The sequence below is a fragment of the Trichoderma gamsii genome (assembly GCF_001481775.2).
Source record: "Trichoderma gamsii strain T6085 chromosome Unknown Scaffold_39.2, whole genome shotgun sequence".
Classification (NCBI taxonomy): domain Eukaryota; kingdom Fungi; phylum Ascomycota; class Sordariomycetes; order Hypocreales; family Hypocreaceae; genus Trichoderma; species Trichoderma gamsii.
In genome coordinates, this window is record NW_020171376.1 from 262,159 (window position 1) to 276,391 (window position 14,233).

The window sequence follows — 14,233 nt, forward strand, 5'->3', positions numbered from 1 at the left end:
ACTGATGTCTACTCTCGACTGACCTAATCATCTTGGATTAGAGCTTCCAGTCACCAACAAGCTCAACAGCAAGAGATTGTAGACCCCTAGGCCACGCGTTCGATCTGTATCAACTCCATGTCCCGACATAACTACATCCAATGCAACTTCATTCCTTTCGTAAATGGTGATTAAATCGACTCCCTGCATATTTCGTAAGGTTTTCTACCGCATTGTTTGGTTAGAATCATTCTACAATCTTTAAAAAAATAAGGTTAGTTTTTGACTATTAGAGTTAAATATACGGTTTACGGCCTTATTCCCTCGCGTAGAGAGTTTTCTTATCTGATAATGAAAAGTTTAAATAAGAGTCAAAACGCCACGACCGCGCGTCTGCTTTTCTTTTGGTTTCTTTTCCTATCTTTGCCCTTTCCTTTCATAATACGCGCAGTGGCTTTGATACGCTTTACAGCCACCCGCGGGATGAGATTTCTATGACCACGATAGGTGACCTTAATTGGCGTGGGTAAGCTGATTAGATGTAACTGGATAGATAGAGTGTATTTACATGAATCTGTCAACTGGTATGTAGGGTAGATCGCTTTGTGAGTGTCATGTAGGGCGAATAAGTAGCAATAAGAAATCAACTGGTCCCAATAACAGGTTACCAGACATGCTGTTTGTCTATAAAGTGCAAATCTCTCCTTTCTGTGTCAAATTCTGAAGCCATCAATATGCAATGAGGTGGTGTGCTTGTATTTCCCTCTCTTTGAAGTCCACTAGAGTTTGGAGGCATCGGGGGGTTCTCAGAAGTCTCTCTTCCGCGCTTGAACATTCATTCGCTTATTAAACATAGAAGCCCGCCGGTCAATCGAGCCGAAGATGTAATATTCTCTCTATGTCGTCACAGCGGCTACAATTTGGTACATACATCGGCGCCGTAATGCGGCATTTCTTGCACGTCCAAGGTTCGCTCCCAAAGGAATTTCTAAGTCCTGATAGAACTAAAAGCCATCATAGTACTAAATAATCACTTGGATCTTTGTACCTCGCCAGAAACTTTATTTTCTCTTGGATCAGGGCCGTATAAGTACCTGAGCTCAATGTTGACTTGAACACTTGGTCTGCCTTTTACTAGGTACCTATACTACTACTACTAATTTCTGCACATGTACCTATGCAGATGAGCTATTATTGTATAAGGTAAGGTAGATGGCAACGTACTATGCCACCCATCTCCGATTACCAAATCAACGAAGTTCAAAGGCCTCACGGATACTGGTCTAGCCATAAGTATGGCATTCCCAAAGATACGTCTGCAGCTCGTGTGCCAAACGTCCTCCACCGCTTCCGTCCCTGTGTACTACATGCACCGAAAACGGGCCTATTAAATCACTTATGAAACCTTAATCAATTTATGGATTACGTATCCTCGCAGCTGTAAAGCCTCATCAATCGCTTGGCGACTTAGGAAACTTCGCTAGGCAAATTGTCCGATTTTATTGAACCGATAGCTGTTATCTGAGTCCTCAATTAAACTCTTTCTTCTATTCTATCTGACTTTCCTCCTTGTGCTTTTCTTCTGAAACGTCCTTTCCGGCTATACAGCAATATCGATGCAAAATGAAGTTCTTACATGTGCTTGTTCTGATTGCCTTCATGCTGATGGCCCTCCGCGTCATAGCCGGAGAGCCAACGAGGTATCTCATCGAATTAAGCCCTGGCATACAAAGATGGGTAACTGAAGAAGAAAAGTGGAAGCTCGGGTTGGTATGTTTCTCTATATGTAACCATACCATCAGCTCCCCATATCGATATTCTACTGCTAACTGTTTTTCTTTTTCTAATCCGATACAGAGCGGGCAAAGATTCATGGATATCACCGACGCACAAGATACGGATTCAACGATTGTCCAAATCCAAAGTCCATGGGATGGAGATTTCCCCGTTACATTTCCTTCCAAGTGTCTGATGCAGGACAAAGTCAGACAGTTGGCTGGAAGGCTGTCCAAAGACGCGATGCGGTTAAACCTTCACAAGTTGAATGAGTTCTACAACCGTTATTACATGTCCGAATATGGACGGCTTTCATCTAGATGGGTTCTGGAAAGAGTCGAAGATCTCGTCAAGGAGGCTGGCGCTGACGGTACCGTGACTGTCATGGCCTTTACTCACTCGTGGCCGCAGATTTCGACAATTGCTAGGATTCAAGGTCGGACAGATAATACCATCATCATCGGCGCACACCAGGACTCTATTACTCCATATGAGCTCACACGTCAAAATGTTTCTGCCATTGGTCCCGAGGATGGAAGTGGCGCAGTTACCATTATGGAAGTCTTCAGCACCCTGCTCAATGACAAAGACGTCGTCAGGGGGCTCGCGCAGAACACTGTGGAATTCCATTGGTACAGCGGCGAATCAGCTGGTCTCTTGGGCAGTCAAGAAATTTTCCGCTCGTATGTGGAAAATGGTCGTAAAGTCAAAGGTATGATACAACAAGACATGGTGGGCTACATCCAAGGAACTTTGAACGCAGGTAAGCCTGAGACGCTCGGTGTCGTCACAGACTACACTCATTTTGGCCTCAATACTTTCATCAGGACAGTCATTGACGAGGTAACCTTTTTCCTTGATCAGCTCATACTACTGCTTCATTTCATTTCTAATTCCTCTTTCTTTAGTACTGCGATATCCCTTGGGTCATGTTACAGTGCAATTTTGCTTGTTCTGGCCACCATTCTGCAGCGCAGGCTGGTTATCCTTCTGCGCTCGTGACCGATCTCAGCGATTCAGCTTTTGATCGTAAATATGAGCATGCAAATACTCGTGATTACATCAAACTTATATCATACGATCATATGCTTCAGCATGCAAAACTGACTTTAGGCCTAGTATATGAGCTTGCGCATTTCAAATTCCCGAATGTCACATCTTAGGTCATGCCAATAGCTCAGCAAGGCAGTTAGGCCACATATTAAAATACATGGACGAATACGATTGCCAGATACACTCGGTGGCATCAGTGGCATCAGTAGCCTACGCTGCGGGCAGCTAAATTGCTGGATAATGGAACTGGGGTGCTAGATGACTTTTCCCTTTATAATTGGTGAAAGTAGCCTGGCTTACTTCTTCGCATTTCTGTTTCAATAATTTGTACTCCAGAGAAAATATCATGACTCGTAATCTATTACAAGCGTGCATAGTAGAGACAATTAAGATAATTACACGCCTATCTGCGTATCTACCTGAGCGTGCTCGACCAAACAAGGCGAGCGAAATAAGTAATTGCAAGGTATGTAGAGAGAGAATCGAAGCGGTAAATGCGCCTGGCATTGGCGGTTGACTACCCGTCTTTGAGGGCCTTGTAGAGACGGCGGATGAGCCACTCTGAGGGTTTTGAGTTCTTTTGATGGATCCACAGAGTAGCGAAGCGAGGTTGGTGTTCGCTTGTAAGATTTGTTTGTGCAATGAACATCAATATTTTACAAAATATAACATGAAATATTGAAGAAATTCACCATCAGTTTGTGAACAAAATTTAATTGAGAGGTACCTCGGTTATACGCAACAGACAGTGCAAATAATTAAGTACATATACTTAATAAAGTATAGTCAGAAGATTGTAAGTCATGTATGTCATCCGGATCGATGTGTTGATTTTCTTGTCGACTTTTGGTTGTTCTTCGATGAACTGCTGCTACCCAAGAGTATTCGGTGAAGCTCGGTGAAGACGGCGCTAAAACCGCATCCGGCCCCACTCCTTATCTTCACCTGGATTTTTTTTTATCAGTTCGCAGAGCAACTCTTCCATTCTACGCCACTGACATTTTGCCAGAACTACCAGGACTATTTATGAACGGTGATCGTTTATTACTTTTCGAAAGCGAGTCTGTATATTCGTGAAGTCTACTATCGAAACGATCTTTCTTTCTGTGATCGGCACCTCGCAACATTTTCCACATCATCTTCACAGGCGCCGTCATCTTCACAGGCGCCGTCTAATCTCGTCGGTACGATGTCAGGCTTCCAGATTCCTGGGCTAGGGCAGGCGAAACTCAACGAGGTTCTGCCTCCTCTGCCGACCGATCTTCCAACAGTGGCTTCAGGCGCCGCGGAGGAAGACAAAGAAATGCAAGACGCAAATCCACCTTTAGAAGAAGCAGCACCAGCGGCAACAGAAACCCACAACGAAGAAGCCACAACGACAGGCTCCGAACACCCTACCGTTCATGATACGTCAGATGATATGCCAATTGATAAACCTGGGAGCCCGCCATCTTTAACGTACGCTCTCGAAGCAGCCCTTGGTGGCCTAGACAATGCCGGCACACATCAACAGCCGCCAGCTAACGAGCAAAACCCGGCGCCTCTACAGCCCGACCAGAGCGAGCACCCAGAATGGGAAATAGATTCTTCGCCATATGAATCATCCGACTCAAGCAGTTCCGATTCATCATCCGACGACGACGACTCTGATAATGAAGGCTATGAGCCTCTGGGTATCGAAGAGACAGCTAGGATACTGATGGAGACAGAAGGGGGCTCAGATGATGACGGTGATAGAGGGAAGTCATCTGGATCTGGGTACGTGCGCACAAAGAATGAGATTCCTGAGGAAATCATTCCCAAACCAGACGTAACGATCACTCCCGAAATGGCTATTCAAGAGCTCGGAGTTATAGAGCACATTGTGGAAAACATCATGCTTGTCAAGGCATTCACTCCAGGAGAATACCAAGTTCTGGACAGCGGGTCTGTCTTGTGCAATTCAGAGAGAGTAGTCATTGGTGTTATTGCAGAGACGATTGGAAAAGTACTGCAACCGATGTACACGGTCATGTTCAACTCAGCAGAGGAAGTAAAGGAGCTTGGACTAGAGGTTGGCGCAACAGTCTTCTATCCCATCGACCACGCATCATATGTTTTCACAGAGCCTCTGAAAAACCTCAAGGGCTCAGACGCCAGCAATCTCCACGATGAAGAGATTGCCGATGAAGAAATCGAATTCTCGGACGACGAGAAAGAAGCGGAATACAAGCGCTCACTGAAGCAGAAGAAGAAGGACAAGTGGAAGAGCAGTGGCGGAAAGGAGGGGAAGCAGTCTCATCCTCTGCGCCAGGAAATGTCTGCCGATGGCGGCTTGAACTATGATGAAGAGGACGACGGGCTATATACGCCGCTTGCTCGACCTGCAGGCTACGGTACTGGCGGTCCACAGGCTGAAAATTATGAGCCTGCTCCTAGATCAAGCTTCCAGCGAGGTGGTCGGAGGGGAGACTCCCGAGGAAGAGGGAATCGAGGGAGAGGCTCAGGTCGCGGAGGCAGGGGAGGCTATAACCAACCCAGAGAGGGATACTCTCTTCCTCCCCAGAACAGCCAGAACCCTCAAGCATCTGGCTCGACAGGTAGTTCATGGAACTTCAATCCAGTTCTTCCCACCGGCCAGGTACCCTCTCTTCCTCAGTTTGGATTTCCTGTTCCTGGATGGCCGCAGCCAACGCCTGGCCAACAAACTGGTCCTCCTGCGGTACCGCCACCGCCTCCAGGATGGCCTGGATCTGTCCAAGGTCAGGCTCAAGCATCTGATCCTGGAGCATTTGTCAATCCGGCTTTCTTTGCCGCTTTGATGAGCCAGATTCAGGCGCAAACTGGACAGACGGGGTGGAATGGCCAGGCTCCGCCACCACCTCCGCCACCTCACCAATGAATACCAGACAGGGTTGGGAATGATTTGATTTTTTTTTTAAATTGGTTAGGCGTATGTAACTTTGGAAAATAGATGCTGCCTGTTAGGCGCTTGTGTTGATTTACTATATTAGAGTTTTACCGCCGTTTCATTCGTGTAGAGGATACTTTTTGCGTTGCTCTAGACCGTTAGGAAAGTGAACTTCCAAGTCAAGCGGAGGCACTGCGCGTAATAAAATATAGGGGAGAACATAACAGAAAGAAAAAGAAAAGAAAATGTGGTCATGATATTTTAAATTCTAAATTCTAATATCCTAGTAGACATCATATAATTTAGTGAATCATTTATCTCGTGAATCATTTATCTCGTGAATCATTTATCTCGTGAATCATTTATCTCGTGAATCATTTATCTCGTGAATCATTTATCTCATGTATCAATAATCTTGTGAACCATTTGTCTCGCGAATGGCTTAGACGTGGAAGAGATATTTGTCAACAGCGCTCAGATGCCTCAACTGGACATGGCAACTCTGGCGCACAGATAAGATTCTGGTGTTTATAGAGCGGCAAGGGGAGGGGAAAAATACTTCAATATAAGTGATCAGCCAAATATTGAGAAAAATCTACACCGCGCATAGGAAGCTGACTAGAATATTAAGACAAGAACATGAATTTGTTCCAGATATAAGCTGCGCCTGTATGTTTCACCCAGTGATCTATTCAGCTCCGTGCCTCTAGGCCGGCATCAGTCGATTTCTGGCGGAACAGACCGGGACGCCGGGGCTCCGCTTTAAAAAATCCGGCTTCTGACGAATCAGCGCCGCCCAATTTCCATCACAGGCACTTTTTTTTGCGCATTGGACCGTTGCAGCCTCAGGCCACTACCAAAACTTTCGGCAATTCATCGCACCCAGTTTAGCCCCAGAGACAGTCCCAGCCAAGCAAACGGGCGAAAAGACCTCAAAACCAACCACCACCGTCGTCTCTCTCCTTCTCCTCTTCCGCAGTGTTTCACGATGGTGCCTCTCGCAACTGCTTCCCGCCTGTGTGTGCGCTCGGCCGCCGTGGCCAAGCCCGCCGTGCGCGCGCTGAGCTCGACCGCTGTGCGCCAGGCCGATGCCCCTGCTCCCGGAGCAGCCTCATACACCAGTCCCTTCAAGGGCGAGGACAAGGCCAACTACATCCCCGACTTCAGCAAGTACATGTCCAAGAGCAGCGAGACCACCAACAAGGTCTTCTCGTACTTCATGGTCGGCACAATGGGCGCCATCACCGCCGCTGGAGCCAAGAGCACTGTTCAAGGTGGGTTCGAGTGTTTGATGGGCTTTCATTTGTGGGAGGTGGGGTGTTGGATTTGAAAGGAATTGGGAAACCTTGGAGAGCTACCTTGAGCTCAGAATAGCCATTGGAGCTTTTGGGACCTGGATGGAAGCAATCGGGTGTTCTGAATGCTGGAAGTTGAAGCTGAAGCTAACACGTGGGGCTCTCTAGAATTCCTCGTCAACATGTCCGCCTCTGCTGACGTTCTGGCCATGGCCAAGGTTGAGGTCGACCTCAACACCATCCCTGAGGGCAAGAACGTGAGAATACCTTGCACTCTTCAATTGCTCCACATTCAACATGTTCCAAAGCTGACCAATCTTGTGTTTAGGTCATCATCAAATGGCGAGGCAAGCCCGTCTTCATCCGCCACCGAACCCAGGACGAGATCGACCAGGCCAACAAAGTCAACGTCACTTCCCTCCGAGACCCCCAATCCGATGAGGACCGTGTCAAGCGCCCCGAGTGGCTGGTCATGCTGGGTGTCTGCACCCATCTGGGTTGTGTCCCCATTGGCGAGGCTGGTGACTATGGTGGCTGGTTCTGCCCTTGCCACGGCTCTCACTACGATATCTCTGGTCGGATACGAAAGGGCCCCGCACCCCTGAACCTGGAGATCCCCGAGTACGACTTCCCCGAGGATGACAAGCTTATCATCGGTTAAAGAGCGCGAATCTTGTGCAAAGTTTGTGGGGGGCTAGAAAAGAGACGGGAGAGAAGAAACTGTCTTGTCGCAGCGAAAAACGATGTAACAATATTGACGGACGAAACCCTGCGAGAAAACCGAATGGGTGAGGAGAGACAGCTCCAGGGGAAAATTAAAGTTATAATTCGTCATGGAATTTTAAAAAGAAAAGCCATAGATTCTCTCTGGGCGGCCAAAGTCTATAGTGGGGCAGGATGGAACGAGATGCGCTTAAATGAGGGAGAGACGGGCGTCTCATGTTGCTGGGAATGGGACACAAATTCCTTGTTTCTTAGACGTGAGCCATGTGCAGCATTGTATAAAATAAAAATATCATACTCAATCAGGCAGCTGAACTATGCAATGAAATCTGGGACTGATTAGCGTATAGACAAGATTATATGCCAAAAGTATTTGAAAGTTATTCGGATTTTTCCCCCTTTCTATTCTCTCATAAAAAGCTCTCCAAAATTCCCTTCTGAGCTATATAGACATATAGACATGTGATCGATTGGCTTACAGACAAGATGTTACATTGTAAGGCATTTGAAAATTATTTCTTTTTATCTATTCTCTCATACCCAGATAATCCCCAAAAATCCTTCCTCATATATAATCACAAAGATTAGTGTCCATGGCCATCATCCTCTTCCATTTGCTCCGGATCCAACTTAATCAGCGTGTCAATCCGCATGATGCTGATACAAGCCTCGACCGCACTCTTCAGCTGCCTAACCTTGCTTATGCTAGGCTCCAAAACACCCAACTTAATTTCGTCAACGACCTTGCCCTTGGTGAGGTCCAGACCGTAGTTCTTGTAGCTCTTCTTCTTAGCAATCGACTTCTCGTCCTCGTTAGCGTCGCCCTCCTGGACGCGCTGTGACAGAGCATGTCTGGAGCGCAGCTGGGCAACGAGCTCAGCGGCGTCCTTGGCGGCGTTGATGGCGAGGGTCTTGGGGATTACGAGGAGAGACTGGGCGAACTCGCCAATGGCGAGCTGCTCGCGGGATCCGACGGTGCCGGCGAATTCCTCAAGGTAGATGTGCAGGGCGGTCTCGACGGCACCGCCACCGGGGACGATGCTGCCGCTTTCCAGCGTCCTCTTGACGGCGCACAGAGAGTCGTGGATTGATCGCTCGATCTCGTCCAGCGAGTACTCGTTGGGGCCTCGCAGGATGACGGAGGCGGAGGACTGGGCCTTGGTGCCCTTGATCAAGATGCACTCGTCGTCTGAAATGCGGTCCTGGACAACCTCCTCAGCGTGTCCCAGGTATGATGGCTCAAACCTCTCGTCACCGTTCAGATCAGACAGTGTGCTCAGGAGGGTGCCACCAGTAGCCTTGGCAATTCGTCGCAGATCTTCCTTCTTGCATCTTCTGACACCCATGGCACCCCTCTCGACCATCATCTTCAGTACCATATCGTCGATACCCTTAGTCGTAAGAATGACATTGGCACCGGCCTTGAGAATCATCTCCACTCTCTCGATAATCATACCAGACTCCCGCGCTCGGATGGCTTCCAGCTGCTGGGGGTCATCGACTGTGATCTGGACACCCAGCTTCATCCTCTCCTTTTGCAGGTTCATATCTAGGATGGCAATCTTGGCATCTTGAATACGGGTGGGCATAGCCTGAGAAGCAACTGTGCAGTTCAAAGCGTAACCCCTAATCAGGACTGACTCGAGAGCGCTCTTTCCGTGAGCCTTGAGGAGGTTGACGGCCTTGACAGGATATTTGGCCTCGTTCTTGTTGTTGATGGTCTTGACCGCTTGGATGGCGTCGACAACCAGGTCCGCGAAGAAGTCGGAATCGGCACCGATGATTTTGCTGGACATGGATGTCTTCGCAATGTTCAGGAGAGATTCTCGGCCGAGGTTGTCGACCTTGATGCTGACGTTCTCGCTCAAGAATTTGATGGCCTCTCGCAGGGCAAGTCGGTAGCCGGTGATGATGGTGGTAGGATGGATGCGGTTCTTCATCAGCTCGTTACCCCTTCGGAGCAGCTCGGCGGCGATCAGAACAACTGATGTTGTGCCATCGCCAACCTCCTTATCCTGCTGCTGAGCCAGGTCCACCAAGATCTTTCCGGCGGGGTCTTCGACATCGAGGAGGGTGAGGATTGTGGCACCGTCGTTTGTTACCGTAACATCCTGTTCGCAGCAGAGTGTAAGTTAGCGTCGTGATTCTATATTGTGTCTGAATTGCTTGCTGTGCCGTCGGAATAGGGGCAGAAGCCTCTCCAAAGCCCGAATCGAGGGGCAGGGGTAGTCGGTGTATGCACTCACGCCAATGTCGTCAACCATCATCTTATCGAGGCCGCTGGGGCCGAAAGAGCTCTTCACCACATTGGCAATGGCTTGTGTTGCCAGGACTATGCTCCGTCAGTTAATACATCCATCCCAGCCATCAGAAACAGTCCAACGCACCATTTTGGTCTCGAATATCGGATCCTGAAATCTTCTGGCCGCCAAGGAAGAGGGTCCCGTTCCGGGGCTGTTCGAATAGAGCAGACATGATCTTAGCTGCTTGACCGTCTTTGCAGCCTTGCGAGGAAAGAAGGAAATGAAATGGAAATGGGGGGAAAAGAGTGGAGGGTATCAAGAAGTTCTGCCTTGAGGACTCGACCCTGGCTTACTTAGCCAAAGCTGCGAAGCTCAGTAATGGCGGCACTTGTCCCGCTGCCCCTCGACTTTTTTGCCGGAAGCAGAGATTCTCCCAGCTCCGGCGCCGCGCTACGATAAGGCCCAACGCAGCAGCTCTCGCAGCGCTCAGGCCCCCAAAGCCATAGCGCTGCGGGCCCTGATTGGGCGAGCGTTTAGGGGCCTTGAAATTTACCCTGCTAAGGCCTGCGCTGCCCCTCCTTTCTGAAGGAGGGACACTGATAGCGGGGCAGCCGATTAGCCCTCCCTCGAGAAAGCCATTGACTCTTCTCGTGACTCTGGTTTTAGGCCGACTGACTCTTTCTCTTTCGTTGCGCATCCTGCAATAGCGACTCAGGATTAGACTGTCTTTGCACTTGGGAGCAGTTTCTGTGTTATTTGATAAAAGGTATGCTTCTTTCCCTTTTCAGATTGGAAATTTTATGAGTGAGAAGCTGGATTTGAACCCCCGACTGACGCCTACCAAAAGTTGTAGACGAAAAAGCATTTTGCCTATAAAATTACACCATGGAGAACGCCGCCGACCAGCCCAAGGAGCCCTCCAAGAGCGCCTTGAAGAAGGCCGAGAAGCAGGCCAAGATGGCCGCCGACAAGGCCGCTAAGGCCGCTAAGCAGGCTGCCCTCCCCGTTGTGGGTGGAAAGAAGACCGACGATATCATTGGTATCACCGTCACCAAGGCAGAGAACTTCCCAGCATGGTATCAAGAGGTTGTCCTCAAGGGCGAGATGGTCGAATACTACCAGGAGATTTCTGGCTTCTTCGTCCTGCGTCCTCTGTCAATGCATATCTGGAACGTCATCCGAAAATGGTTCCAGGAGCGCATCGAGCTTATGGGTGTTGAGGAGACCAGCTTCCCCATGTTCCTGTCCTCCAAGTCACTGGAGAAGGAGAAGGATCACGTCGAGGGCTTTGCCCCCGAATTGGCTTGGGTTACGAAAGCGTAAGTGCTATATACATCGTATATCTTCAAGTTGTTTGTACTAAATTCAACGCAGTGGTGACAAGGATCTCGAAGTCCCTGTCGCAATCCGCCCTACCTCCGAAGCCGTCATGTACCCTTACTACTCCAAGTGGATTCGAAGCCACCGAGATCTCCCCCTTCGATTGAACCAGTGGAACTCTGTTGTTCGGTGGGAGGCTAAGCAGACCACTCCTTTCCTTCGAACAAGAGAATTTCTCTGGCAGGAGGGCCACACTGCCCACCTGACCGAGGAGCTTGCTGGAAAGGAAGTTTTGGAGATTCTGGAGCTATATGCTGGCGTCTACGAGCAGCTTCTGGCTGTCCCCGTTGTCCGAGGACGCAAGACAGAGAATGAAAAGTTCGCCGGTGGTTACTACACCACTACCGTCGAGGGCTACATTCCTTCCAACGGACGTGGTATTCAGGGTGCCACCTCTCACTGCCTTGGCCAGAACTTTAGCAAGATGTTCGACATCACCGTTGAGGATCCTGCCAACAAGGGTTCACACATCCACGTCTGGCAAAACTCCTGGGGTCTGTCTACCCGTGTCATTGGTGTCATGATCATGGTACACGGTGATGACAAGGGCCTTGTTCTCCCTCCTCGAATTGCCAAGACCCAAGTCGTCATGATCCCCGTCGGCATCAATAAGAGCACCACTCCCGAGGATCGCAAGAAGCACGAGGAGCAGCTTGATAGCATCAGGGATACCCTCAGGAAAGCTGGTGTCCGATCTGAGTCTGACTGGAGAGAGGGCTACACCCCTGCTTGGAAGTTCAACGACTGGGAGCTGAGGGGCGTTCCCCTCCGAATTGAATTTGGACCCAAAGACGCCGCCAAGGAAGTTGTCAGCTGGGCCAGACGAGACACTGGTGAGAAGGGTACTATCCCTATTGCCGAGGTCGCTACCAAGGTTCCTGAGCTTCTGGAGACTATCCAGCAGGACATGTACAACAAGGCCGAGAAGTCCTTCCGAGAGCACCGCCTGCAGATCACTAAGTGGGAAGACGTGCTCCCCTCCCTGGACAACAAGAATGTTGTTCTGATTCCCTTCTGTGGCGACGGCAAGTGTGAAGATCGTATCAAGGAGCTTACGACCCGCGAAGATACCCAGCCCGATGTCCCTGAGAGCCAAAAGCTTCCCTCCATGGGCATGAAGAGTTTGTGTATTCCCTTTGAGCAGCCTGAGGGCGTTGTTGCCGGCGAGACAGAATGTCTTAGCCCAGAGTGCCAGCGCAAGGCACAGTTCTGGACCATGTTTGGCAGAAGCTACTAAATTATGAAGAATAAGAAGGTGCATAGAAGGAGTTTTTCGTATTACAAAAAAGAAGTGGCATGTTGATCACGCCAGTGATATGACATACGGAATGATGCTTCACATGGGAATGCAGAGGGACAAATTTATCAATGACTTTAATGACTTTTTACTTTTTGGTTTCATCTTCTATCTATGTGATTGTGTACATGTATATACTGTCTATTGCCCTCGATCGTATCTGCTGCATGGCGATGGAAGCCTAGCACCACTCAAATCGCTCGTTGACAACCCAGTCTAGGTCTTCCGCAGTCCCTTCGCCGAACCAATTCAAGCTTGCCAAGTTCTTGGCATCTCTCACGACGAAGATACTCTCAAACTCAGCTGCGATCTCGACAATCTTTCTGACCCTGCCAAGGGGGTTCCAGATCTCAACCTTTGAGCACTCCCAGTCCTTGGCTTCCTTTTCAGCAGCACGGAAAATGCCCACAACGGCTTCAGATAGCTCCTCGTCAATGATGTCGCTATCTTCAACGACGAATCTCAGGAAACTTAGAACGTTCTTCTCTGGCTTGTTGGGCCCGCCGTAGTGGTTCCGCTCAAAGAGACCCCAGACACGAGAGCCGGTCGAGGGTGAAGTGTACAAGGCGCCATGGACGGTGGGTTTGCGACCGTACGCGGTGTTGCAGATGAATGCCTGGCGGTAGAAATGCCACTGCAGAGTATCAATGTCTGGTAAGACGGCAACCCGGGTTTTAGACACCTCAGAAGAATTGGGAAGAGCCATCTCCCTGCGGATAAGCTCTTCGTCTCGCTCAGTCAGGGCGGCTAGGTCCTCATCGCCGAGCAGCTTGATAACGGATGCGTCAAACTCTACGGGGCTTTCCTTTACGCGGTACTCGATTTGGGTATTCTCTAACGGCATCCACCCGTGTTTGGCATAAAACTCTTTGCCGATATCAGAGAAGAGAATGGAAAAGGCTGGCTCGCCGGACTCCTGCTGCTTGGCCGTCATGTACTCCCTCAGCAGCTCAATCATCTTGCTAGCATATCCTCTGCCCCGAAACTCGCTGTACGTGAAGACGCTGGCGATACCGTACGCCCAGACATCTCTGACAATCCCATCCTTGCCTCTCACAAGGGCACGCTTGCGCAGCGTCTCACACGATGCCAGCACGGGGCGTTCAGTGGTGTCCGGGTTGACGGCGGCGGCGCTGTCTGTGAGGATCCAGTTTGTGATACCACCGTTGCGGGCGAGCGGGATGGTGAGCAGATATTCCTCGCGGTTGAGATATTCCGGTACAGTGAGGCTGTTTCCCCATTCCGGTTGGCTGTAGGTCCAGGTACGGTTGCGTTCCGGAGGGGTTGGGTTGGTGAGGATGATGGTTGGCGAAGTGGAGGAGGGCAGGGCTGAGGTGGACATGGTTGCTGCAACTAGACTTTGAGACTTGAAAGGTATCGACAAGTACTACTAATTGTTGTTATTCGAGCAAAAGCCTAGATCACAGATTTGCGTCTCTGGTCTCTGATCTTCCAAGTACTAGGTACTACTACGTATGGTAGGTATGGGGCAAAAATGAGTCTTGCTATTTGACTACTAGTGTCTATCCCGCGTCTTCACAAGCAGCGGTCAACAGTTGCCGTCTAGTTATGGAACTAAACACAGCAAAAATATTCA

The 14,233-nt window shown here is 49.5% G+C and overlaps 6 protein-coding genes across 6 annotated transcripts; 4 read left to right on the plus strand and 2 right to left on the minus strand.

Annotated features, from left to right (window-relative positions):
* Positions 1-1,602: 1,602 nt before the first annotated feature.
* Positions 1,603-2,918, plus strand: TGAM01_v208833 (hypothetical protein; the record flags this gene model as incomplete). The annotated part of the gene is made up of 3 exons (XM_018800768.1): positions 1,603-1,749; positions 1,837-2,598; positions 2,664-2,918. The coding sequence occupies 3 exons, from the start codon at positions 1,603-1,605 to the stop codon at positions 2,916-2,918; spliced, it is 1,164 nt and encodes a 387-aa protein (XP_018666233.1).
* A 1,079-nt stretch (positions 2,919-3,997) lies between these two features.
* On the plus strand, positions 3,998-5,689 carry TGAM01_v208834 (hypothetical protein; the record flags this gene model as incomplete). Its single annotated transcript, XM_024550420.1, has 1 exon — positions 3,998-5,689. One exon carries the CDS (start codon positions 3,998-4,000, stop codon positions 5,687-5,689), a length of 1,692 nt encoding a protein of 563 aa, XP_024404848.1.
* Positions 5,690-6,686: 997 nt separating this feature from the next.
* On the plus strand, positions 6,687-7,654 carry TGAM01_v208835 (cytochrome b-c1 complex subunit Rieske; the record flags this gene model as incomplete). The annotated part of the gene is made up of 3 exons (XM_018800767.1): positions 6,687-6,972; positions 7,162-7,250; positions 7,322-7,654. The coding sequence occupies 3 exons, from the start codon at positions 6,687-6,689 to the stop codon at positions 7,652-7,654; spliced, it is 708 nt and encodes a 235-aa protein (XP_018666232.1).
* A 646-nt stretch (positions 7,655-8,300) lies between these two features.
* On the minus strand, positions 8,301-10,191 carry TGAM01_v208836 (T-complex protein 1 subunit alpha; the record flags this gene model as incomplete). Its single annotated transcript, XM_018800766.1, has 3 exons — positions 8,301-9,827; positions 9,963-10,048; positions 10,104-10,191. The coding sequence occupies 3 exons, from the start codon at positions 10,189-10,191 to the stop codon at positions 8,301-8,303; spliced, it is 1,701 nt and encodes a 566-aa protein (XP_018666231.1).
* Positions 10,192-10,844: 653 nt separating this feature from the next.
* Positions 10,845-12,576, plus strand: TGAM01_v208837 (prolyl-tRNA synthetase; the record flags this gene model as incomplete). Its single annotated transcript, XM_018800765.1, has 2 exons — positions 10,845-11,278; positions 11,334-12,576. The coding sequence occupies 2 exons, from the start codon at positions 10,845-10,847 to the stop codon at positions 12,574-12,576; spliced, it is 1,677 nt and encodes a 558-aa protein (XP_018666230.1).
* A 241-nt stretch (positions 12,577-12,817) lies between these two features.
* Positions 12,818-13,978, minus strand: TGAM01_v208838 (hypothetical protein; the record flags this gene model as incomplete). The annotated part of the gene is made up of 1 exon (XM_018800764.1): positions 12,818-13,978. One exon carries the CDS (start codon positions 13,976-13,978, stop codon positions 12,818-12,820), a length of 1,161 nt encoding a protein of 386 aa, XP_018666229.1.
* Between the last annotated feature and the right edge of the window lie 255 nt (positions 13,979-14,233).